Source organism: Herpailurus yagouaroundi, unplaced genomic scaffold (genome assembly GCF_014898765.1).
Source record: "Herpailurus yagouaroundi ecotype Mexico unplaced genomic scaffold, PumYag 186, whole genome shotgun sequence".
Lineage (NCBI taxonomy): Eukaryota > Metazoa > Chordata > Mammalia > Carnivora > Felidae > Herpailurus > Herpailurus yagouaroundi.
This window is the reverse complement of record NW_024412417.1, coordinates 11,108,024-11,135,259: the sequence shown is the minus strand read 5'-3', so window position 1 is coordinate 11,135,259 and position 27,236 is coordinate 11,108,024. Positions and strand designations below refer to the sequence as shown.

General features: G+C 33.6%; 1 protein-coding gene across 10 annotated transcripts in view; it reads right to left on the bottom strand.

Moving 5' to 3' along the window:
* Window positions 1-27,236, bottom strand: part of VPS13B (vacuolar protein sorting 13 homolog B) — a 795,663-nt gene that overhangs the window by 355,536 nt on the left and 412,891 nt on the right. For all 10 annotated transcript variants that reach the window (XR_005796430.1, XM_040494097.1, XM_040494098.1 and 7 more), the window contains 2 exons: window positions 19,046-19,266; window positions 6,745-6,948 (listed from right to left, as the gene is read on the bottom strand). Coding sequence is in view for 9 of the 10 variants with exons in the window: in XM_040494097.1 (XP_040350031.1) it covers window positions 6,745-6,948; window positions 19,046-19,266 (425 nt within the window). In the remaining variant the exon portion in view is untranslated. The remainder of the gene's footprint in view (window positions 1-6,744; window positions 6,949-19,045; window positions 19,267-27,236) is intronic.

Genomic DNA, 27,236 nt, shown 5'->3' with positions numbered 1-27,236 from the left:
GTGACAAGTGGCCTGCTGTGGTTTCCACTACCTTTGCTCTCGCTATTTCAATGCAAGGGTGGGGAAAATGATGAACTGTTTTTAAGCTTCGTACTTACGCCTCTTACGCCTATTTCCCCTTCTACCACCATCCAGATTGATATTCAGGAAGCTAGAGCTATATTCACTGAAAAGTATGGCACTTCCTACCAACATGTCAACATTAAAAAAATTACTCATAAAGTATAAATCACCCAAGGATCATATAAACAAATACTCCTACTTAATACAAATAATTAAGAGTGTACTTTTTTTTTTTATAGCTTTTTTATTTTTTTTATTTATTTTTGGGACAGAGAGAGAGACAGAGCATGAACGGGGGAGGGGCAGAGAGAGAGGGAGACACAGAATCAGAAACAGGCTCCAGGCTCTGAGCCATCAGCCCAGAGCCCGACGCGGGGCTCGAACTCACGGACCGCGAGATTGTGACCTGGCTGAAGTCGGACGCTTAACCGACTGCGCCACCCAGGCGCCCCAAGAGTGTACTTTTTAAAACCAGATACATCTGTAGTGAACTCTTCATAGTCAAAATAATGAATGTATTTGATGCAAATGAGAAAAACAGTACTTTACATAGTAGCAATTTTTAAAAATTTATGAACTTCTTTGAATGCAAATATTAATTAGAAATGAAAAATTCAAAACTGTGATTTCAAAGCATTCCCTAGATACATAATCGATATAAATAAGCACAACAAATATAAGGTGACCTCATAGCAACTCCTTCTTAGATATGTCCCCTGAGGCAAGGGAAACAACCAAAAATAAACTATTGGGACTTGATCAAAATAAAAAGCTTCTGTAGAGCAAAGGAAACAATCAACAAAACTAAAAGGCAACTTATAGAATGGGACAAGATATTTGCAAATGACATATCTGATAAAGGGTTCATATCCAAAGTATATGAAGAACTTATAAAAAACACCAAAAAAAATGAATAATCCAATTACAAAATGGGCAGAAGACAACATGAATAGACATTTTTACAAAGAAGACATCCAGATGGCTAACAGACACATGAAAAGAAAGCTCAACATCACTCATCATCAGAGAAACACAAATCAAAACAATAAGGAGATATCACCTCAAAACTGTCAGAATTGCTGAAATCAACAACACAAGAAACAACAGGTGTGTTGGCAAGAATATGGAGAAAGGGGAACCCTTTTGCACTGTGGGTGGAAATGCAAACTGGTGCAGCCATTCTGGAAAACAGTATGGAGGTTCCTCAAAAGGTTGAAAATAGAACAACCCTATGATCCAGCAATTGGGTAACTACTATTTACCCAAAGGATACAAAAATGCTAATTCAAAGGGATACCTGCACACTGATGTTTATGGCAGCATGATCTACAATTGCCAAGATATGGAAAGAGTCCAAGTGTCCATTGGTAGATGAATAGATAAAAAGATGTGGTGTGTATATATTATACATATATATGTATATGTGTATACACACACACAATGGAAAATTACTCAGCCATAAAAAGAATTAAATTTCGCCGTTTGCAACAACATGGATGGAACTAGACAGTATAATACTAAGTAAAGTCAGTCAGAGAAAGACAAATACCATTTGATTTCACTCATATGTGGAAGTGAGGAAACAAATCAAACAAAGGGGGGAAAATAGAAAGGCAAACCAAGAAACAGACTCTTACCTATAGAGAACAAACTGATGGTTACCAGAGGGAAGGTGGGTGGGAGGATGGGTGAAATAGGTGAAGGGGATTAGGAGTGAACTTGCTGTGATGAGCACTGGGTGTTGTATCGAAGTGTTGAATCACTACATTGTACACCTGAAACTAATATTACACTGTATGGTAACTAACTGGAATTTAAATAAAAACTTAAAAAATCTGGCATGAGGTGGTTCATCCCTCAATCTCCAGTAATTATTTGTAATGCACTTATTTTCAGTTAAATTTAAAGTGAATATGGGTCAAAATAGGTGCCCAGGGTTAAAAGACAAAAACTTCTAGGTATAAAATAAGTAAGTCCTGGGGATGTAATGCACAGCATGATGACTATATAGGTAATAATGCTGTATTGTGTGTTTGAAAGTTGGTAAGAAAGTAGGTTTTAAATGTTCTCATCACAAGAAAAAATAACTTGTAACTATGTATGGTGATGGATGTTAAACACACACACACACACACACACACACACACACACACACAACACATATTTTTTAAACTAGAAGCAATTTTAATCACTGAATCAATGAAGGATAAAAATGGAAGTCAAATTTTGCCATGAAGCAAAACTTACAACATTAGAGGTTAATCTGTTAATTTTTACTTTTGGTTGAGTTGTAAATCAGTATTCTCACATACACTCAGCATTTTATATTTTTTCTTATACAACAAAAGTTTTGCTCCTCCTTCTATGTGGTACAGAATTGTCTCTAGGAAGCTGAATCCATTATGAGCTAAATTTTGCAGTCCACCTACATATTATGTGTATGCACATATCCATGCCATATTATAAATTCCTCTTAGGATAAAAAGACTCTGTTTTAAATGTTTAATTTTTTAAAGATGAATATTATTAAGTATCCAATTAAAAAAATGTGAAAACACAACAGAATAAACCCCGAAAGGAAAGACTTATGTATCTTAGCATAGATAGACAAGGTATCCTAGAGACTTTTAAACACAATTCTGAGGTATATATAGGTTTGAGGGCTTGATTTTATACTGCCAAATGTTTTCAAAAAACTTCTAGATATGAAATTAAAAGTAAAGGGGTTTCAGGCTAGAAACAACCCCTGTAGTCCATCAAAGATATAAACACACAAAACCTCTGTGGGAATAGGGCCTCAACCACTATGTAAAAGTCTCATAGGCTAATGAAAAACTCTTAATATAAGGTTACATAACACATAAGGAAGCAATCTACTAAGTGCAAGAGTTAACAACAGGATTAGACTCTCAAAAAATCTGGACAAATCTGATAAAAAACATAAAATAATTATTTTTAAAACAAAAGACCAAAACTTTTTAAAAAATAAACTCATATAGTTTTATGAATTCACATCATAATATATTTGCAGGGACTTAATATATACATGCTGTAGAGTATAATAAATCAGATTTATTTCAGTCATATGAGTTGATATTCCCAAATCATTTAACATCCACATATTTAAGAACAATGTGTTTAAAACCCAATCTGCACACCAAACATTGTACGGGTTGCTTAAATTAGGGTTATCCACTAATAATAAAGATAAGAGGGGATGGATGGTAGTGGAGAGTTATTTCACATCCAGTACTTCCCACTGAGTAAGTAACATATTCAAATATACAGCCAAATTCTTCAAAATTAATAAAAATAAGTTAAAAATGGAATCCAAAGGATCACAGTAACATATCTAATATGCTAGAACTCAAAAGTAAAGGAATGAAAATTACAAAGATCATTTATACACAGTTCTAGCAGCACAATAAACAAAGAGAAATGAGAAATGAAAACTTGGGCACAAAGTTTGAATTCTGGATGAATTAAACCACAGACTGAGTCATAGATGGAGCATTCATACACACAGGAGAAAACAATGATTGTATTTTCAGATGTCATCATTTACTGGCTAATTCTCAAAGGGGTAAATTTAAACTCATATGGATACATAGTTAACCTTGATCCCCACATAACTATTTTCTTGAGAGGAGAAATTAAACATTAAATATTCAATACATAGACACCTCCTTCTAATTTGCAAAGTTAGATCAAAGCCCTAACACTGATTATCCTAACAGTATTCACAAAAATCTTCCTGCCATTTATGGCAAATAAAGGAGCTAAATTATTTTAAGATATTTCTCAGGGAACAAGTATCCCAAATAACTGTAGGTTTCAAATCCATATTGGACTACTCACCTCTTTTCTCGACCACAGTATATAAACAAGAGAAGATGGTACATTCTGAAAATATTTGCCACTTCTTCCTTAAGTCTGTATTACCTTTTGCAAGCTGCTTTACATGGTCTTCCTCCAATGAATACGTGTTTTGCATTATGATTCTTTCATTTTCAGATCTTTTTCACATAGGTCAGATTAAATCCATGGCTAACGCAAAACTAATAAGCTCACTAATGAACATTTTCATTGCTTATGTTTACAACTCAATCAGAAAGAATCCTCAATATTTTAAATTTAAATGAATTGCAGGAATGTAAGGATCTTGTTATAGAAATCAGAATTTATTTTTTTAATTTTTTTTGTTAAGTAGGCTCCATGCCCAGTGTGGAGTTTAAACTCACAACCCTGCAATCAAGACCTGAGCTGAGATCCAGAGCTTGAACTTAACTGACTGAGCCACCAGACACCCTGGAATCAATTTCTTTTTATGTGACTGAGAAAATCTCTCCCTTTGTTAATCTCTCCCTTTATTAATTTCCCCATTTTGGCTCATGAGGACATCATTCTTCTGGCTTTTTCTATTATAATACACCTAATAAAACAAAACTGCTACTAATGTTATATTTATTTTCAAGATTCTTCTCAAGCGTTACTTCCTCTGCAAAACACCCAAAGATACCAGAGAATAAATTTGTTAATCATACTTCTATAATTACAGGGCATGTTAATCTCTATGACATCTCATATTAGGGCTACCATGTCCTTTTGTGTAGGTTGGACAGTGCACAATAGAGAGCACCATTTATACTGTACTTTGTACATATAGGACTGAATGGTAGTCCCTAGATCTATGACCAACAGGTGCGACCACTCCATGAAAGCCTTGTCTTTTCCAGTCTTTCAATGTTTTTTTAAATGTCTCTTTCTAAAAGCCCACTTCCCAAAATAGGTAGTCATGTTTATCTGGACATCCCAGTAAATAAAGTGCTTAGCAGACAATTGTTTAATGGAACACTCTCCTTTCTGCCAGTGGAATGTCTCTATGACTTAACTTCACTTATTAATTTTACTTATACTATCCTTGTTAGCAACTTGTCACCCCAAGCTTTGATTACTCTTCTAAAGTATTTCACAAAGTGTATTCTGTGCAATGATAATTTGTGGAAAAGAGTCTTTGGTTAAATAAGTTTGAAAACTATTACATTCAATAGAGTGGTTGTTGTTTTTAAACTGCAGGAGCTTTTGTATTCTAACTGTAGGAACTCCATGAAAGCAAGTTTTTACCCTAGAAGGGATATGCCCCATCGACCTCATAACTGCACATTTTAGACTGGACTTATTCCTCATTTGGAGTGTGGAGTAAAACCCATCACTTGGGTCACTGGTTTCTCAGAATGTAGAATGAACGGGGATAGAGAAGTTGCTTGTGCAGTTGTCAAACAGATCTACTCTAATGTGTTAAAGCCTCAAAGCAAATTAAAAAAAAAAAAAAGGTCCATTTAACTGAGTTTGATTGTCTTTAGTGTTTAAAAAAAAATAATAACATACCCTTTACCTGATGCTTCTTCCCATTCTGTACTTTGCCAAAGCTATGTTTCCATAGAACATGTCTTCATGCAAAAACAATAACATAACTTCTACCTCTATCTATTATAGTAGTTCTCAGTGGTGCAAGTTCACCCCTGTGTTTGGGAAATGTATTAGGATAATTCTGGTTGACTCAATGATTGGGTGTCACTACCGGCATTTAAGAGTTAGGATTAGGGGGAATTAAGAGCTTCTATCATGAATAAGGCAGTCCTGAAAAGCAAAATGATCTCATAGAAATTTACACAGGTGAAAATCTTGGAAATATATTTGGAAATAAAACTGAATTCAGCTTTAGATCTAAACATTATTTTTTTGGCATTTCTGCACAATTTTATTATAATTATACACTAAGAGTTCCAGAAATGTAAATAAAATGTAAATGAAAAGAAAGGAAGCATACATTTTGCTTTATTCAAAACTCTACCAAGTTTGCTGCTACTTCAGAAAATGATGCCACCAATAAATGATGCCACAACAGTACCACTCGTGGTACTGGATACAGATGGGAACAAGTCTATTTGTTATCAATCAAATTCACAGTAATTGTATGTACTGTGTACTTCATCGTGTCTTCTTCTAACATAGTCATGCCTGAGCACTTACACATATATTGAAATATATATTATTATACTTTGAATTATATTCCTTTAATCCTTTATATTTTGAGCTATTAGATATTTTTGAAATATTATGTATATGTGCATTACATTTTTTTTTCATTCAGGATAGTAAAGGGGCATTATAAAATATTTGTTATAAAACAGGCACTGGCATGTTGGGTGAGGTTAGGGTGTTAAAAATGAAAAGAAAGACTTTTATGACTGGAAGAGAGAAGGTGAGGATTTTGGGTTTGACAGGATTAAAAACCACTAACGTAAAGATAACAATAATACCCTGGTTCACAAAAAGGGCAGGGGCAGAGAGGGTAGGGGAAAGGGAAGCATAAGCCTCTTTTTCACTCAGCTTTTAAGTTTCCATACTCCTGAGGAAACATACCTTTACTGTGTCTCAGTTTTTTCCATTTCATAGAACCCGAATGTCCTGAACTACCCCACTACCTACTGAAAGCAATTAAAATACTTGGACCTAAAAGGAACATTAATAAATAGCCACTGCTACCACAGCTCCCCATGAGCCTTCTGAACCTGGCAGCTTCCACAGAAATGAGGTCATCTTCATTCTCAACCCTGATATAGAACTCTGTGGTATATATCACCCTTCACTGGCAGCAGACCTTTCAGAAACACTTACCTCAGTAGTAGTTCCAACATCAGCAGATGGGCTGCATGTGCTGGTATCTGGAGGAGCAGTGCCTACACTGCTTCTCACTGGAGAACCAGGGACAGGCCCCGCCACGGTTTCTGCATAGGCTGATGAAGGACTGAGATTACCTCTCCTCTGAATCTTATTCCAGACCTTATTCATGATCTCAGTCAGTTCATAGAAAAGCTGCACCTGAGCAGAAGAAAAAGGGAAAACGAGACTTTCAACTTCCAGTCACAATTAATTACTACATGTGAAAAAATTAAAACAAGTCCAGGGAAATAAGAATATATGAAATAAAAATCTATCAGTATATCACCAATCATGATATTATATCATGATCTGTAATCTATGATAACTATATAATATATATATATTATAATAATACATATGATCATGAAGATTTTATGATACGATTCAGAGGAGATATACAAAGAACAATTCATACAGCAAGTTTACAATTTTAAGTATTTTATCGTGATTTGAATTTGAAGCAGATATAATGAATTTACTCATACTTGATGTTTGCCACATATTCAAACTTTGATATTTTATGAGCAATTTACTTTTTTTGGAAAAACAGTGTTAATACAGCAATAATGTTAATTAAACAGCTTATTATGAAAGAGTGGATTGCTTTTAACACACAACTAATAGAACACAAAGAAATGCCTCTTAAACAGAGTTATCAGAATTAGATGTCAAATGTATACTAGTAAATATGATTATTTAATTACACATGAAATAATTACCATTCTTATTTCTAAATGTTTTCCACATTTAAATTCTCCCTACTTTTCTGAGGAATAAATCTGAAACAGGATTTCTCACCCAGTAAAATAAAGTGGAAAAGAATGACATAACATAGAATGGTAAAATGAAAATGTTACATATAAGACTTTGCTATAGATAAAGAACATAAACTATTCAACCTACCATTCCCCTTAGATTTGTCATTCCAATATTCAGAGGAAAAAAATTGTTTAACTTGCACATTGTTTGACTAAGTTCTAAGATATTTACACAAGATTTCATAAATAAGCATTAATCAGGGAATTTGTATGACAACATATTGCCATACACTGTATAAAACAAGCCCAAGGAAAAAAATGCAAACAAAATATATAAGCAAATCCACAGCTGGATACCATATTCTGCTTGCCATTAAAAAAAAAAAAGGGTGAAATTCTCATATTTATAAGAAGTTTCAGCCCCAGGACACATCCAGATGATAAAGCTGGCTTCTTATGTGGGCAGAACAGATGCATAAAAACACTGTTGTCAACCCTTATTTGATATAAAACAGTACTTAGGTTACAGTTTTCTCCTGCTTTTTGTGTGATGAAGTCTCAAATCTCAGGTTATAGCTCTTTTTGCTTTAAAAAAAAACATCTAATGGCTAGAGATCTTACAAAACACCTCTTAGAAAAATTTTAGTTCAAATTCTTTTGTCTTTCATAATCAAGAATGAGTTCTCCCTAAAAAGAAACAATTTTATTGCAAACCGTATTTTGAAAAAAGATTTTCTCCTTCTTAAACAATTAAAACTGACAAATAAGGAGAGCATACACCAAAGAAAACAACTTCTAGATACTTCTAAGGGCATAAAGTTAATTTATTTAAGAGAACTGATGCTTTTATGGTCACTATTTCTTATTTTCTTTAACTGTTACCCTTCAATAATTATGTATGAATGGCACTAAGTATGTGCATAATTAATGTGCCAAGCAAACACAGACATAAACTATAAACACATTTTTATTTTCAAAGGAGAAAGTTACTATCACAGAATTCAGACTTGCCAAATTCAAAGGTTTTAAAAAAATGAAAAAATATGAAGATAAATATTCAATTCTTATCCTTCAAGCTGTACTGAAAACTGCCAATGAAAGCTATCACTACCCCCCTATTAAAATGTCTAAAATCAAAAAGCCTAACCATAACAGTATTGGCAAAGATGAAACTCTCATTTACTGCTGATCAGAATGCAAAATGTAGAATAGTTTGGTGGTTTCTGAAAAAGACATACATCTACCATAGGATCCAGCCATTGCACTCTTGTTTCCCCAAGAAAAATGAAAGTCTATATCCACACAAAGACAGAACACAAACGTTCATAGCAGTTTTTCTGTAATAATCCACAACTGGAAAAAAATCTCAAATCTTCATCAGTAAGGGGACAAATAATATGTAGTATATGCATGCAACAGAATATCTATCAATAAAAAGAAATCAACTATGGATTCATGAAAAACATAACCTAACCTGAAAATAATTACGCTGAATGAAAGAAGCTAGGTTTAAAAAAAAAAAAAAAGGAGAGACAGAGACACAGAATACAACTGTATGATTCTATTCATACAAAATCTTAGCAAATGACAAGTATCCATAATGACAGAATTACTGGTTGCCTGGGATGGGGTAAGAAGTAAAATGGAGGATTATGAAGTGGCATAAAGAAACTTTTGAGGATGATGGATGTATGCATTATCTTGATTCTGAGAATGGTTTCATGGGTGTACATATGTCAAATATCCTAGCATTAATTTAAACATGTGCAGTTCATTGGATGTAAGTATATCCCAATAAAACTTTAAAACTTTCTTAAAGATGAGCACCATGTGAGGCAGCTTTATATACACTATGTATGAAGATGACTGAATATCAATAATATCTTGTGTATCGAATACCTAATGAATACCAAAAATATAATGTTTCACTGTTTAAAACTTAATTTCACATCTATTTTCTCATTTACTCTATAACCAATCACATAGGAGATTTACTTGGATTGGAGAGGCTGAGAGAAGCCTCAAGCCGATACATTTCTAAAGAAGAGACATGATTTAAGTGGATACAAAAAGCCACTGCAGTCTTAAGAATGCCAAGAGCAATAGCCAAGTGCAGGAGATGATGTAGGGGCATCGAAAGGCTCTATCCAATTAGCGAAGAAGAATTTGTTTTGCAAGGTATTAGGAGAGAGAAGAGTAATCATAAAGGTAGGTAGAAGAAAACCATGGGTATACAATTTCAATGGAAATCAAGCAAGAGAATGGAATTTCAACAAGTGATTACTACTCCATGTTGAACACCAAAGAGCTCTAAGTGAATATATATTTTAAAAGGCTAGCTCATTTGGTATGCAGGTTATCACTAATCATTAAAACTCAATTTCAGAAAAGAGAAAAGACTTGTCAAAAACTTAAAAACAAGCAAACAAAAAAAAGCCTTTGCATATAAAGCATAATCCTTAGTCTAATTTTGCATAAAGATAAAAATAAAAATCAGGGGACTCAGAAAAATTAAAAATGAGTGGTACAAAAAATACAAATCTAGTTTTGTCTAAACTCAATGGTGTGCTCTTAGACAGTAATGCCAAATTCTACTTCCTTACTGAAAACTGAACATAACTTAGCAATAAAACTATGAATAAACAGGATAAAAAAGGAGCATAAAACCTATTCTTCCTCTAGTTTCACATACCTAAAACCCAAAATGGCAAAGATGGTTTTGTTCCTGGAAATGCCTTATAGCAAGACAAAATGTATCAATTTATTGGCTAAGGGAAAAACTGAAACTATTATATTAAAAAGGATTCTACAGGCTCCTTTAATTTTACAATAAACATAATTTTTAAGGCTGAAGAGAACAGTGACTAAACACATTAAAGAGAATTGGGTAACTTTGGTAAAACAGTTAAGATAAAGGGAAGGGTTAATGAAAATCATCCCTAGGAACAAAAACTCTCATTATTCAACTGTGTTAAATATTTATAGTGTCGAAGGCCCTTGAACGGCAATGAGTTCTAGGAACTGACATAGTAGTTTAGTTCACCATAGTTGATACAGAGACCCACAATAATGCCTAATATGACAATGAATTTATCCTGGGTCTGCCCTACATACAGAGTTGCACACTATATATTCAAATACAGCGGGGTGCCTGAGTGGCTCAGTTGGTTGAGTGTTTGACTTCAGCTCAGGTCATGGTTTCACGGTTCATGAGTTGAGTCCTACATCGGGCTCTGTGCTGGCAGCTGGAGCCTGAAGCCTGCTTCGGACTCTGTCTCCTCTCTCTACCCCACCCCAGTTCGCACGCTGTCTCTGTCTCTCTCAAAAATAAATAAATATTAAAAATGAATGAATGAATGAAATATATCTACTACTTGCAGGCTTTGTATCTAAGCAATAATAAATCAAATTAATATACCAGTGTCAAAACTTCTGATATGACTCTAATGGATAAACAAAAAAATGACATTTAAGAAGAAATTATTTCCTTAAAATGGAATCAAGAATCTTATACACTGGCTACAATGTATAAAAGCTTCTGATAGTATATGCAAAATTTAGTGGATATACACATTGTTCTAGGGAACAGGCTCATAGCTTTTGTTGGATTCTCAAAGAGGTCCATGACACAAAAAAAGGACTCAAGAAGCACTATCCTTCACAAACACAAAAACCAAACAGATGGAATAACCACTCACAAAAAAGGCAGTGTTATATTGAGTCATTAATTTTAAAAATAAAAATCATAAATGAAATTTTAGGATACACATGGATGTCTGTATTTTAGGGGCCCCTTATACTCTTTATAAGGCAGGATACCCAGAAAATAAAAAAAAATACCTATAGATAATATTTCATCAAGAAAGATTGAACATTTTTGGTAACAGATGCCATACAGGCAAATAACTGCATTACAAATTCAGGGTTTGTATTCATAGTGCCTAAGGGAAGCTCTTGGAATTGCTAAGAAATTTAACAGAAAAACTGTGTAAATGATATGAATTATCAATTAGTAAAACAAATTCATTGACCAATAAACATTTAAAAACTGTTCAACCTTATTAATAATCAAGAAAATACAAACTAATGTAAACAATTTGAATTGCCAATTCACAAAAGAGCAAACTCAATGGCCAAGAAACATTTAAAAAGATGATCACAAAACACAGGAGACTCTTAAGAACTGAGAGAAAAGTGAGGGTTGATGGGGGGGTAGGAGGGAGGGGAGTGTGGGTGTGGGGTATTGAGGAAAGCCCCTGATGGGATGAGCACTTGGTGTTGTATGGAAACCAACTTGACAATAAATTTCATATTAAGAAAAAAAAAGATCAAACATCTGGTTTCATTTCCCTTCAGTATGAGAGACTTCCTTTAGGATTTCTTGTAGTGCAGTTCTACAGGTGATAGATTCTTTTATGTGAAAATGTCTTTATTTAATATTTATTCATACACATGTATTTTTTTTTTAATTTAGAATTCTGGGTTGAGAAGCTGTATTTTTCCCCCCACAACTTAAAGATGTTATATTCTTCTGCTCTCTATACTCAGAAGAAGTGAGCTAATAATCAAATTTTGGTTGTCTTGTATGTAATGTGTCATTTCTCTAAAGACACTTTCAAGATTTGCTCTTTATCTGTGGATTTCGACAGATGCATTAAGAAAGGCATGGCCTTCTCATGTTGTATGGGCCAAGGGCAGGCCACCCCATGATGAGCCGAGCCACTTTGGCATGAAGATTATTTTATATTAAATAACAATCAAAAAAGCAATGCCAGCAGATTCACGAAAAGATCTCTGCCTCCCCCACAACTGCCTCAAAGAATTTAGGTACAGGACCTGCACTAGGAAGAGAATTATCACCACAAAGAACTACATTATGATATGAACTAGACATGGTAGATAGGGAGGAACCTATCAAGGCCTGTATGATCAAAGTCCTCTAAGTCCCATGGTTTCTAAGTGGCCCAGCAAACATTAGCTTACTAGACAATTACTCTTTATCATCTTCCTATAAATTGCATTCATTTTCTCTGAAGTCCCAGACTTTCTCCTTAGTCCAAAATGGTATATATAACTAATTTTGCCTGTCATGGGAATTTCCATGTCTGTGTGGATTCCCCATATTTACACTGTTAGATTTTATTTTCTCCTGTTAATCTGTCTCATGTCAACTTGATTCTTAGTCCACCTAGAAGGACCTTGAGGAGACAGGACATTCTCACTCCCCCACAGTGTGTTTATCTTATTCATCCTTGTTCTCCTCATTTCTGGTTGGGATATGTAGTATTGGGTTTGTAGTACTCAGTATTATTCTGCAATTGGGGAGAAAAATCAAGCCATCTTTTGTAATTGTGAAAATCCAGAGGGAGTCTGGAAGCCTATGCTAGAGCAACCACTCACAAGAGAGAATCTCATGTTTTTATCATTAAAATTTAGGTTAATCTGGCACACAAGGATATAAAACAGTATCAACTCTTTACCAAACCTCTGAATACATAATGATTCTTCAAAGTGTTACACTGTTTTGTGGCTTCCTAGCCCTCTGGAAGACTGCTACATCCTACCAGAGATACTCATAACAATTTACAAAGAGGGTATCACATTTTGTATTGGAGTCAATCTAAAAACTAACACAGTTGGCATTCCTATAATATTTCAGAATTTACAAGGTATTTTTACATATTTCATAAATATCTGAAACTTCCCAACAACCTTGTGATCAGCTTTGGTTATAGAAGCTGATAACAATTAAAAAGAGCTGGTTTATGAGGACTTACCAAGAAGATAAAGTTGGAATTAAATGAAAAGATAAGAATTATCACATTTTGGGCAAAGGCATTCTTGAAGCATGAGGTTCACTCAGCCTTGGTTTAATTCTCAAAAAAAAAAGATCTTGGTATTTGGGGAGCAGCAAGGAGGCCTTGGGAGCCAGGTGATGGAGGTTTAAGGACAAAAAGAGTGAGCAGGCATGAGAAAGAAATACCAGACCAAAACCTATGTGATGACTTTGCTTAGAACCAGTTTATATTTAATTTTTTTTTTCAACGTTTATTTATTTCTGGGACAGAGAGAGACAGAGCATGAACGGGGGAGGGGCAGAGAGAGAGGGAGACACAGAATCGGAAACAGGCTCCAGGCTCTGAGCCATCAGCCCAGAGCCCGACGCGGGGCTCGAACTCACGGACCGCGAGATCGTGACCTGGCTGAAGTCGGACGCTTAACCGACTGCGCCACCCAGGCGCCCCAGAACCAGTTTATATTTAAAAACAACAACAAAACCTGACCTTTGTTCCAAACAAAGTGGATATCTGATAAAGATATTCGAGAGTTCGGACTTGAGCGACAACATGACATTTAATAAGATTCCACAGAAATCACAATACCTTTCAGAATCTCAAAGTAAAAGAAGTTTTTTTTTTTTTAAAAAAAAGATTCAAAATAAAATATTTCCAGGCTAAAACACTAATAGCAATAGAATTTATTCTCAGCTAGGATGGCTATGGATGTTCAGAACATGTAGAGTAGTACAATCCTCTCAAGGCTATAATGACTTTCATAAGTTCCTAAAGTAGAAGGTCTCTGATGGACAACTCCAAGTAGTAGCTGGATGTCTATCATATAGAGATTAAACTACTATTAAACTATGAATATAAAAAATTTTTCTATTTTCTCCTTAAGTTTCTTCATATCCTTTTGGAATTTGTTGTTACAATCATTCCCTCCTCATTCCCACTCCCTTCTCCAGGCAATGAGGAATCTGTCACAATATCGATGTCTGCATATTCTAACGTTTTATATAGTTGTAATTATACAGTAAGTACTCTTTATCTGACTTTCTTCACTTGGTGTAGTGATTACAATATTCATCCATTACGTTGCATTTTATCAATTATTCAGATCTTTGATGACTGACTAGTATTATATTATACAGATAGATCATAATTTGTTTAATTACCGTTCAATTATTTATGAACATTTGAGTTGTGATCAGTTTTGGGCTATACAAATAAGCTGCCAAAAACATCCACATAAAAGTCTCTGCATAGCCATATATTTGCATTTCTCTAAGGAAAAACTTAGGGAGGAATGGCTGTGTCACATGGTAAGTGCATGTCATACTTTTTCAGGAATTTCCAGGTTGTTTCCAAAGTTGTGTAATTTTTACATTCCCACCAACAGTATACAAAGAGTTCTAGATGGTTCACAATGCTCATTTTTATTTCAGCCAATCTAATTGGTGTATAGTGGGTTGTCTTCATTTTACATTTTATTTTTCCTGATGAATGATGATGATATGCATCTTTTCATGTGCTTACTGACCAATAACATCTTGAGTGGTGAAAGTCTGTTCAAATCTTACTCCCATTATATAAACTATTCTTTGTCATCACGTTAACAACTAGAAAGGGTTCTTTAAATATCTTCCATAACATGGGACACCTGGGTGGCTCAGTTGGTTAAGTGTCTGATTCTTGGTTTCGGTTCAGGTCATGATCTCACAGTTCATGGGATCTCGCCCTGTGTATGGCCCCACACTGTTAGTATAGAGCCTGCTTGAGATTCTCTTTCTTTCTCTCTCTGCCCCTTCCCTGCTCATGTGCTTGCTCACTCACTCTCTCTCTCTCTCTCTCTCTCAAAATAAACAAATAAACTTTAAAGAAATATTTTGCATAATAGTTTGATGAATATTTTACAAATACTTTCTCTTAGTGTTTGGCTTTCTGCTCTGTTACCGAGTCTTTCAAAGAGATAATGTTTTAAACTTGATTATGCCCAGTATCAAAATCAATTTTGCCCTTTGAACAATACTGACTCATCCAATCTGTGAACAGGTGTATGTCTCCAGTTAGGTGTTAAGTTCTCCCAGCAATGCTTTCCGGTTTTTACGGTAAAGGTCTTGGATATCTTTAGATTCATTTGTTTATGTTTCTGGAAACCAGTATAAATGGAAGGGATTCATTCAACCTTCCAATTGTTTGCTGATAATATATATTAATAAATAGCTTTTTATATATTACTATTGTCTCCTGCAACCTTGATAATTTTATTAGTTCTAGTAATAGTTGCTTAATTCCTCTAGGATTTTCTTAAAAAAATTTTGTCCGATATAAACAGAGTTTTACTTCTTTTCTTATCTTTATGCCTTTTGATTTCCTTTGGTTTACTGGAATGGCTACAACATCCAGGATGATATACAACAGGTGCTGAAAGCCCACATTCTGGGCTTTTTTCTGAGTTTAGTTGAAAATAATTCAGTGTGATATTAAGTATGATGTTTGATTTACTACATATATGTCCTTTACAGTTTTGAAAAATTCTTTAATATTAATTCTTTAGTATTCTTTAATATTAAATTCTTATTTAATAGTCTCAATTTGCTGAGAGTTTTAATCATAAATGGTTGGTTAAATTTTGTCAAATGTTTTACCTGCTTCTAACAGAAATTATCATATGGTTTTTCTCAACTGTTACTGATATGGTGAATTATACCAAATGATTTTTGAATATTAAAGCATCCTACTTTGTCATAATGTATTAACTTTTTTTATATACTGCTGCAACGATTTGCTAATATTTAAGAATTTTACATCTATTTTCATGAGGGATTTCTAATTCCTTCTTTTTCAGGATTTGATAACAGAATTATGCTGGCTTTGGGGTGCCTAAATGGTTCAGTTGGTTGAGTGTCTGACTCTTGACTGCAGCTCAGGTCATGATTTCATGGTTCATGGGATTGAGCCCCACATTATGTTCTGAGCTGACAGTATGGAGCCTGCTTGGAAGTCTCTTTCTCTCTCTCTGCCCCACCCTCCCCTGCTTGTGTTCTCTTTCTCTCTCTCTCAAAATAAATAAATAAACATTAAAATAAAATGTATAAAAAATATACACTGGCTCATAAAACAGGTTGAGAAGGAATCCTCCATTCTCTATCCCTGAAAAAAGATTTATAAAACTTTTCTATTTTTTCCCTTGACTATTTGACAGAATTCACCCATTGGGGCCTGAAACGGTCTTTATAAACTTGTTCTGATATCACAATTTCTACTAGAGATATATAAGGATATTCAGATTTTCTATTTCTTCCTGTATTATTTTTTGATCAGTTATTTTTTAGTCAAAATTTCTATTTCACCTATATTGTTACACTTGCTGGCATAAAGTTGTCCATATTCTATTATGCTTTTAAAGTCTGTAGGATCTGTGTGATAAACCTCCTCCTTCATTCCCACTATTGGTAATTTGTAGTTTATCTTTCTTATATTGTAACAGTCGTCTCTGCTCTTATCTTTATTATTTTCTTCCTTTCACTTATTTGGGTTTATCTTATTCTTTTCGTAGCTTTCTGAAGTGGAACCATAAGTGAATGACTTAGGGTCTTTATTTCTAATGTTAATATTTAAAATTATGTTTTCCCCTGAAGAGTACTTTACTATATCCACCTTTTTTGTCACTCAACCAAAATATGTTCTTATTTCCAAGTGATTTTTGTCTTTGATTCATAGATTATTTAGAAGCATGTTTATTGTACAGTTTTCTAGATAATTACTGATTTCTAATATATTTTGACTGTGATAATATACAGTACTTTACTTTGATCTCTTAAACAAAATGAGAGAATGTACACCTGAAAAAAAAACGTTCATTCCATGGTTGTTCAATATGGTGTTCTATAAATGTCAATTAGATAAGGCAAGTTGGTAGGGTATTTCATACTTTACCTCCAATTATTTTTTTATTTTTATCTGTTTGTTTTATCAATCACTGAGAAAGATGTTGTAAAACTTTCCTACTATGTCTGTGGTCAATTTTTTTCATCTTCTATATCTCCATATTATTATTTTTCATCTAGTTATTTTATAATTGCTGAGGGAGGTCGCAAAAAAGTTCCTACTACAGAGTACTGAATAGAATCATCCATTTTTTCCCTTTGATTCTGTCCATTTTAGTTTCATATCCTTATTTATCTCTGGTAATACCCTTTTTCGTTATGTTTATTTGATATTAAAATAAGCAAATCCATCCGTCCTCTGCTGTTTCCATGGTATATTTTTCCTATGCATTTATTTATATTGTATCCATTTTTTTATATTTCAAGTGCTTTGGTTTTAAGCAATATATAATGGAATCTTGCTGTTTTCCCCACTCTGTCAATCTTTGCCTTTTAATAGGAGTAAACATTAAAGGGACAGTAAACATTTTTTTGTTAAAGGATCAGATAGTAAATATTCTGAGCCATGCTGTTTTCTGGTGCTCCTACTTACTTCTGCAGAACAGCAACCTCAGACAAAATGTAAAAAATGGGTTTTTGGCCTGCAGGCTTTAGTTTGCTAGCTCATGGTCTAAATACTCCTAGTTAACATCATTAACATTTAATATAATCATTGGTAAGAATATCTTAGCCCTACCATTTTACTGTTTTCTGTTTCTACCCTGTTTTTAAACTCATGTTACCACTTCTTGACTTGTTTAGATTATTTGAAATTTTTTTTTTTTTTTTTTTTTGGTATTTCACTTTAATATGTCTATTGGCTTTGGGCGCTGTCTCTTGGTAGTTTTGCATTTTATTTTTAGTACTTATTTTAGGAGGTTGTTATATATGTTGAAAAACTTTCACAGTCTAGTCAGAATTTACATTGTGCCACTTCACATGATATTTAGAAATCTGGCAACCATTAGGTCCCTTAATTCATCTTCCACTAACCAGGCAGGGAGAAGAGGAGAAGGAAGGAGGATGGTATCAGTAAGGAGGCTCTATAAAATATGAAATAATATTTGGACCCGCTCTAAAAAACACACTCTAAAATTGGCTTAATTAGTGGTTTGTAATCACTAGCGCTGAGAGAAACTTAGATCAACACTGACCTGTCAGAATCAACACCTGTTATTTCAAAATATAATTTCAAACAGTATTCAACACTGATAATCTATGTAGAAAGTATATCACAGTCTGCTTGAGGTGAAAGAAACAAATTATCTGTATGCAATTAGTAATTTGTATACATCGGGGATTGGAATTCATATGAAATTGTAACACGACAGATTTCAGTATGTTTGGCCTACAGCAACTAAAATGTTACAGGATTAGCAAAATATATCTCTTAAGTACTAAACAATGCTTTTTAAAAAAATATTACATGTTGAGCAAAAGAAGTCCTGGGTGAGAATCTGGCTGAAAATTATATTTGATCACTTTAAAGTCTCTTCCAGTCTGATAATAAAGTAGTTCTTCAGCTTTAAACACTTCACATCTGCAACTGATTTCATTCTTTCAGCCAAAAGATGCATTTATGCTGCCACCATTACATTTTCAGAAGAGTTTAAATTACAAAACTTGAGAGAGCTTCAAAGCAATACTTAATCTAACCATTCTGATCTTGATGACTCTGTTAAAAATAACTTAGGACACGAAACAGAAGAGAAACCCTTCACAAAATTGATAACAATTGTTCTTAAATCACATTATTTTAAATTTCCTTTCATAAATCAAATATACTAACCTGAGGATTTGAGCATTTTATCTGAAGTGACTCTAGGTCAACATGGAGACAGACAACAAATGAATGCCTTGTATCAGGTCCTGTAGCAAGTAGTTTTTGAGATGTAACAGCTAGAGTAGAGGTACAACCCATAGGTTCCACTAGGCAAAGTGTCACTTGTTTTCCAAAAAGGGTATACATGCTGAAATGATGCAAGCTGATAGTCCAAGGAAAAGCATTACCTGATAATAAGAACAAAAGGCAGTAGAGAAGCACACATATAAAATATAGTTGCTGCTTGATAGTAAAGGGGCTATTGTCTATTTTTGAAATGTGAAACATTTACTATAGCATCAAAAAAGCAAATATACTATCCCAGAGACAAATGTGGTAAATAATTTAACTGCTATTTAAAAGTAACCTTTGATAAATGTTAACATTTGCATTTATTATAACACTACTGTAACAATAATTATATACATTATACAACATGCAGAAATAGCAACACACTACTATATCAGTAATTATATATATTGTAAAACATATTATATATATATATTGTATAATATATATATATATTGTAAAACATGTAGAAATAGAACTTAAGGAAATGAGATACAGATATAAATAGAAGTTCTGACTTCCTCTTCTTTCATCCTAGTGGATTGCATTGTGCAACTGCTGGGGATGTATTCATTTTACCTTGGAGACCACAGAAAATGTGTTCTATTGGGAAAATACAATGATTTTTGCATGGAGTGAAGGTGACCACAGATCTAGCTGAGGAATAAGAGAGGAAAAGAACAATCTATTATGGTCTCTTGGAATACCTGTACCAGAATCAGGTGCGTCCTTATATAAGCCACAGATTGCTGATTTTTAATTTGGACTTACTTAATCAGAATATCTGGGGGTAAGACCCAGGATGCATTTTGATATCTTCATTCTTATGTATAATATGTTATTTTTAAATAAAATATACTTGAGAAAAAATAAGCACTCATAAATTTCAGGAGTAAAAGCAAAATTCCTTTTCTTCTTTTATACTTTTTATTAATGTACCAAAGATTGATATAAATTATGAGATAAAGCCATTTTTTAATGCAGCTATAAAGTACTTTGTGAAATGATTTTTAACCATATACTTAGTATTGGAATATTTATTAACACTTATTCTTTAGATGTCAACTGATGCAAATTAGATTACTATGACATAGTGTTGACTTTGCAGTTCTACTAGCACTTGTATGTGTAGATATTGTAGACATCTTTTTAAGTAGCCAAATTATTTTTAATAAATTGAAAATACTTAATTTCTAATTAGAGAGTTACTAGTACCCCACTGAAGATAAATTAGGAAATAGAATAAAGAAGAAAAATCAAAATCAGTCATAAACTAGAAAATATAAAGAAGGAAAGTTAAAACCAGTCAAAATGAAACATACTAATGCCTCAATAAAGATAAATTAGAAAATAAATAAAAAAGAAAAATTGAAACTAGTCAAAACGCTGCTGCTCCAAATAACTATTAACGTAGTTTTATTTCCTTCTTGTTTTTTCTCCGTTGTGCTGGATATGCCCACACAGAGCCAGGGTCACACTGTATTTTTAGATTCAGGTTATTTTGCAATGCTTAATTACTAACTGAATCATTTATATTTAAATTCCATATATATGGGATATTTATTTATATGTAATATAAATAAGCATTTAAACTATAAATGGTGATATTAAGTAGATTCGGATTCTTACAAGTTTAAACACTCAAAATACCTTGACCAAATATAGCTCATAAGATTAAAACTAGAATCTTTGAAATTGAGCCTTGGATAATAGGATAAATCTAGCTACACAGGAGGCCACAATAACTTGACTGGAAACAATGAAAACTGCGTAATAATGTGTGGTCAGCACTGTGGTACTGTGCCTGTCTTAAGACTTAAAATATTTGCCACCAAGAAAGAATGACAAACTTTAAATCATCTGTAACTAATTCTAAAATTATTTTAAAACCTACACAAAGTGCTATGCTATTTACAAAATAAATGCTTTGCCAAATTTGTCTTAAAATATTCTGGAATGATTTCAGGTCACATATTTTAAAACTGGTAGTGAGCTATATATAGTTTCTCAAATTTTATGTTACCCAAGAAATGTTAAATGGTAGTTATGTTGGATGAAGAGCACCACATTTAAATTTGTTAAATTAAGAATGAATATCCCAAATGACATTAGTACTATCTCATATGTGTCTCTGCTTCTTCTTTGGAATGAGACCAATAATTGAAATTTGGTATATCATATTCTAAGTCTTAAACAGAACCTTTAAAACAATAGTTTATGCCCATTTATTTAGTATGCAGATTGTCTTTTGATTTTTTTATTATTTTTAATTTTTTTTTTCAACATTGATTTATTTTTGGGACAGAGAGAGACAGAGCATGAACGGGGGAGGGGCAGAGAGAGAGGGAGACACAGAATCGGAAACAGGCTCCAGGCTCTGAGCCATCAACCCAGAGCCTGACGCGGGGCTCGAACTCAAGAACCGCGAGATCGTGACCTGGCTGAAGTCGGACGCTTAACCGACTGCGCCACCCAGGCGCCCCAACAGATTGTCTTTTTAAAAAGCACACTCTACCTAGAAGATGAGATCTTAACATGTAATGACAAAAATTCCTACAATTAATCATTCTGAAAAAATTATCAAAACAACAAATCGTTAGCTGCAAAAATATTCCTTTTACATGCACATGCACACAAAATAAAAACACCTTATCATTTATAACACTGGGAATATAATGTTCTAGGTATCCCCAAAATATGCTCAGACATCCACAAATGACATTCCAGAATCATTCATGATTCTGAGACCTTCAAGACTAGTATTTTACTTGAATTGTAAAGTTCTAATGCTGTAACATGTTTTATTTTTGATAAACTGTTGATGGAAGAATTCACAAGTTTTCAAAGTCTCTAAAAGTAACAAGAAAACTAAAAACAAAAAAAAATTGGTAATGCCATTTCTGTGTGAATTTGTAAAAACACTGTTTTGGACAGAGAAAAAGATATCAATAAAATAATTTTCAAGAAAATGACAAATACACAATGATGTGACTCACATTAAATAATCTGAAAGAGCATAATATAACTGGGCTATGGGGAAAAGTAAATACATAAAGAAAATTCGGTAAGACTGTGTGCTACATGTGTCAACAATGGGGAGGGGGCACTGGACTTCATTAGACAATATTAAGTTACAACTGAGAGAAATTTTAAAAATTATCAGTGTGGATTTCCTTACATTGTATCGCATGATGATTTCACACATATTAGAAACAGAAGATAAAAAACAGGTTTAGGTAACATGGAAAATTACATATATATTACACACACACTCAAAAATTCCTATTATCAACATTGGGGTCAGTAAACAGTGACTAATTATCAGACCCTCATCACGTGAATTATAAATTTACTTTCTGATCTTGAATCTTGGTGGGTAATGATCAATAATCTGAAAGGTCTTTCCCTTTCTAAAGATGCTCTACTAGACTACAGGAAAAACTGTACATACTTAGGATCAAAGTGAATCACTTTACAAACATTAATATGGCACATAAAAGTAGGTCAATACTGGAGATACTCTCATTTTTCTTTTTTTAATCTTAGTCACTAAATGTCTTTATAAGCAAACAACAAAAATGTCTTCTAATTCGTTTCCCTTATGTCCCACAATTCAGCATGACTCAAGCAGGTTTTTTGTTTTTTTTTTTCAACGTTTATTTATTTTTGGGATAGAGAGAGACAGAGCATGAACGGGGGAGGGGCAGAGAGACAGGGAGACACAGAATCGGAAACAGGCTCCAGGCTCTGAGCCATCAGCCCAGAGCCCGATGCGGGGCTCGAACTCACGGACCGAGAGATTGTGACCTGGCTGAAGTCGGACGCTTAACCGACGGCGCCACCCAGGCGCCCCTTAAGCAGGTTTTTATTTCAAATATGAATTGATAATGACAGAAATATTTTATTATCTAATGTGAGGTTAACACTTTGGAGGCAGATACACTTTATTCTACATACATAAATGAGCCAAATCTGCTGCCATTGTTTTCCCAAACCACTTAGCACTTGACTGATTAAAGATAGTTAATACAGGGGTGCCTGGGTGGCGCAGTCGGTTAAGCGTCCGACTTCAGCCAGGTCACGATCTCGCGGTCCGTGAGTTCGAGCCCCGCGTCAGGCTCTGGGCTGATGGCTCAGAGCCTGGAGCCTGTTTCCGATTCTGTGTTTCCCTCTCTCTCTGCCCCTCCCCCGTTCATGCTCTGTCTCTCTCTGTCCCAAAAATAAATAAACGTTGAAAAAAAAAATTAAAAAAAAAAAAAAAAGATAGTTAATACAAAGGGTTCTTTAATTCTAAGTGATGTTAATTTAAATAATGAATATAACAAATTTTCCTGGCAGAGAGCAGCCAAAATGTCTATAAAACAGGTAAAATGAAAAAGAGTAACCTATAGATTTATTTGCTCTGCAGCCAAGAATTCTACATTTGGAACTTATATAACTCAACACAAAAAAACCCAAATAATTGACAATTAAAAAATGGGCAGAGGACCTGAACAGATATTATTCTAAAAGACATACAAATGATCATACGTATGTGAAAAAATACTCAATATCACTAATTACAGGAAAATGCAAATCAGAACCACAAAGAGATACCATCTCACACCAGTAAGAATGGCTAATATCCAAACAGCAGGAAATAACAAGTACTGGTGAAGATGTGGAGAAAAGGGAACACTTGTGCGCCGTTGTTGGGAATGCAAACTGGTGTAGCCACTATAAAGAACAGTATGGAAATTCCTCAAAAAAATTAAAATGAGTTAACATATGATCCAGGAATTCCACTGTTGGTTATTTACCCAAAGAAACAAAAGCGCTAATTCGAAAAGATATATGAATATCTATGGTTATTTCAGCACTATTTAAAACAGATAAGATATTCAAACACATTCTGAAAGAAAAACAAACACACATTCTCTTTTTACTCCCTTCTCCACATTTTATATATATGTTGTAATATTTACAGCTTTTTATTCATAATTTTCTCTATTATGGCCATTACTTTTCCAGTTAAAGAAGTCCATTTAAAGTTTCTTGTAAGGCCGGTTTCGTGGTGATAAACTCCTGTATCTTTTGTTTGTCTTGGAAACTCTCTCCTTCAAATATGAATGATAATCTTGACATAATTTTCCATGTTTGAACTTAAATGACAATCATATTAACATAGACGATTTACTTAGGATGTTATATAAGAACCTCATGGTAACAAGAAACCCAAAACCTATGATACACAAAGAAAATAAAGAGAAAGAAAGACAAACATAACACAACAGATATGCATCATTCACAAAGGAGAGGAAGAAGAAAGGAACAAAGAACTACAAAAACCACCAGAAAACAAAATTTTTAAATGGCAGTAAGTAAGTTCATACCTATCAATAATTACTTTAAATGTAAATAGTCTAAATGCTCCAAGCAAAAGACATACTGCAACGGAATGAATAAAAATCAATACTCATCTACATGCTGCCAACAAAAGATTCACCTCGGACCTAAGACACATATAGAATGAAAGTGAAGGGATGGAAAAACATCCACTATGTAAATGGAAGAAAAAAAGTCAAGGTAGCAATACTTGTGTCAAACAAAACAGACTTTAAAACAAAGACTGTAACAAGACAATAAGGGCATTGCATAATGACAAAGATATCAATCCAAAAAAAAATATATAACAATTGTAGGTACTCAAGCAACAATGGGACACCTAAATATATTAAGCAAATATTAACAGACATAAAGAGAGAAATTTATGGTAATAATAGTAGAGGACACTCCCCTTATACCAATGTATAGATAACCCAGATAGAAAATCACTAAGGAAACAATGGCTTTGAATGACACAATGGACCAGATGGATATAACAGAAATATACAGAACGCCCCATCCAAAACCAACAGAATATTGCATTCTTTGCAACTGAACATGAAACACTCTCCAAAAAATCACATTATAGGCCATAAAAGAAGCATCAATAAATTTAAGAAGAATGAAATGAGAATGGGAAGCAGGAGACAGATGCACAGCTTTCAGTAACTGAAAACAGCCACCTCATCAGAGAGAGGAAGGCATTCATGCAAAGCGCAAGTGTAGGTAGGTGTTGTCCCAAACTGTATCCTTACGAAAACAGAGATGCACATTTCTAAATGCATTTCATGAAAGCCTTTTGTATATATAGCTTGTGTTTTGCTACTACATGTAAACATCATGATTAGCAAATAAAAATACTTTTATAAATGCTTTCAAAACAAAAGACTGAAATTATACCATGTATCTTTTCTGATAACTATATGAAACAAAAAATAAATCACATGAAAAAAAGTGTAAAAAACACAAACAAATGGAGATGAAACAACATGATACTAAACAATCAATTGGTCAATGAAACAATCAAATAAGAAATAAAAAAATACACGGAGATAAGTGAAAATGAACACAAAGGTCGCAAATCTTTGGTATACAGTGAAAGCAATTCTAAGAGGTAATAATACAACAACACAAGCTTTCCTCAAGAACCAAGAAAAAGCTTAAATAAACAATCTAACCTTACACCTAAAGGAACTAGAAAAAGAAGAAAAAACAAAACCCAAGGGGACTAGAAGTAAGGAAGTAATTAAGATCCAAGAAGAAACAAATGACAAAGAGACCCCCTCCAAAAAAAAAATTAAAAAAAAAAAAATCAACGAAACCTAGGGCTAGTTCTTGAAAAGATAAACAAAACTGACAAACCCTTAGCCAGACTCATCAAGAAAAAGAGAAAGGACTCAAATAAATAAAATCAGAAATGAGAGAAGTAACAACTGACACAAAAGAAAGACAAAAGATTGTATCAAACTACATGCATGTAATATTAAAAGTTACATGCCAACAAACTGGACAACCTAAAAGATATGGATATGGATAAATTGCTAGAAACATAACAGTCTTCCAAAACTGAACCATGAAGAAATAGAAAATCTGAACAGACTATTTACAAGTAACAAAAGTGCACTGCCAATCAAAAAACTACCAAAAACCAAGTCTAGGATGAAACGGCCTCACAGGTGAATTCCACTAGACACTTAAAGAAAAGTTAATACCTATTCTCCACAAACCATTCCAAAGAATACAAGACAAATGAAAGTTTCTAAATACATTCTATGAGGCCAATATTACACTGATAGCAAAACCAGACAGACACCAAAAAAAAAAAAAGAAAGAAAGAAAGAAAAAAAAGGAAAAGAAAAAGAAAAGAAAGAAAAAGAAAAAATAAAGAAGGAAAGCAAGCAAGCAAGCTACAGGCCAATATCCCTGAAAAACACACATGCAAAAATCTTCAACAAATAATAGCAAACTGCATACAACAATATATTAAAAACATAATCCACTAAGATCAGGTGTGACTTATTCCAGGATGAAAAGATGGATCAATATTTGCAAATCAACCATCACCATGTATCACATCAACAAAAAAAAGGATAGAAACCCTATGTTCATTTCAATAGATGTAGAAAAAGCATGTGACAAGATTCAATATCCATTCATGATACAACACCTAACAAATTGGGGTTAGAGGGCAGACTTCAACATTATAAAGGTCATATGAAAACCTCCCAGCTATCACAGTCAATGGCAAAAAATTGAGAGCTTCCCCTAGAAGGTTAGGAACAAAATAAGGATGTCCATTCTCACCACTTTTACTCAACATAGTACTAGAAATCTGAGCTAGAACAATCAGATAAGAAAAAGAAATAACAGGCAACTGTAGCAGAAAAGAATTTAAACAAACTGTCACTGTATTCAGATGAAATGATACTATACACAGAAAATCCTGAAGACTCCACCAAAAAACTACTACAAGGAATAAACGGATTCAGTAAAGTGGCATAATACAAAAGTAATGCCTAGAAATGGGTAGCATTTCTATACACTAAGGACAAAGAAAGAGATACTTTAAAAAAAAACATCCATTTATAAAACTTTACCAAAACGAATAAAATATCTAGGAAAAAACAACCAAAGAGATACAAAGCCTGTACTGTGAAAACTATAAAACACTGATGAAAAAACTGAAGACAAAGCAAACACAGAAAAAGATACTGGATGGATTGGA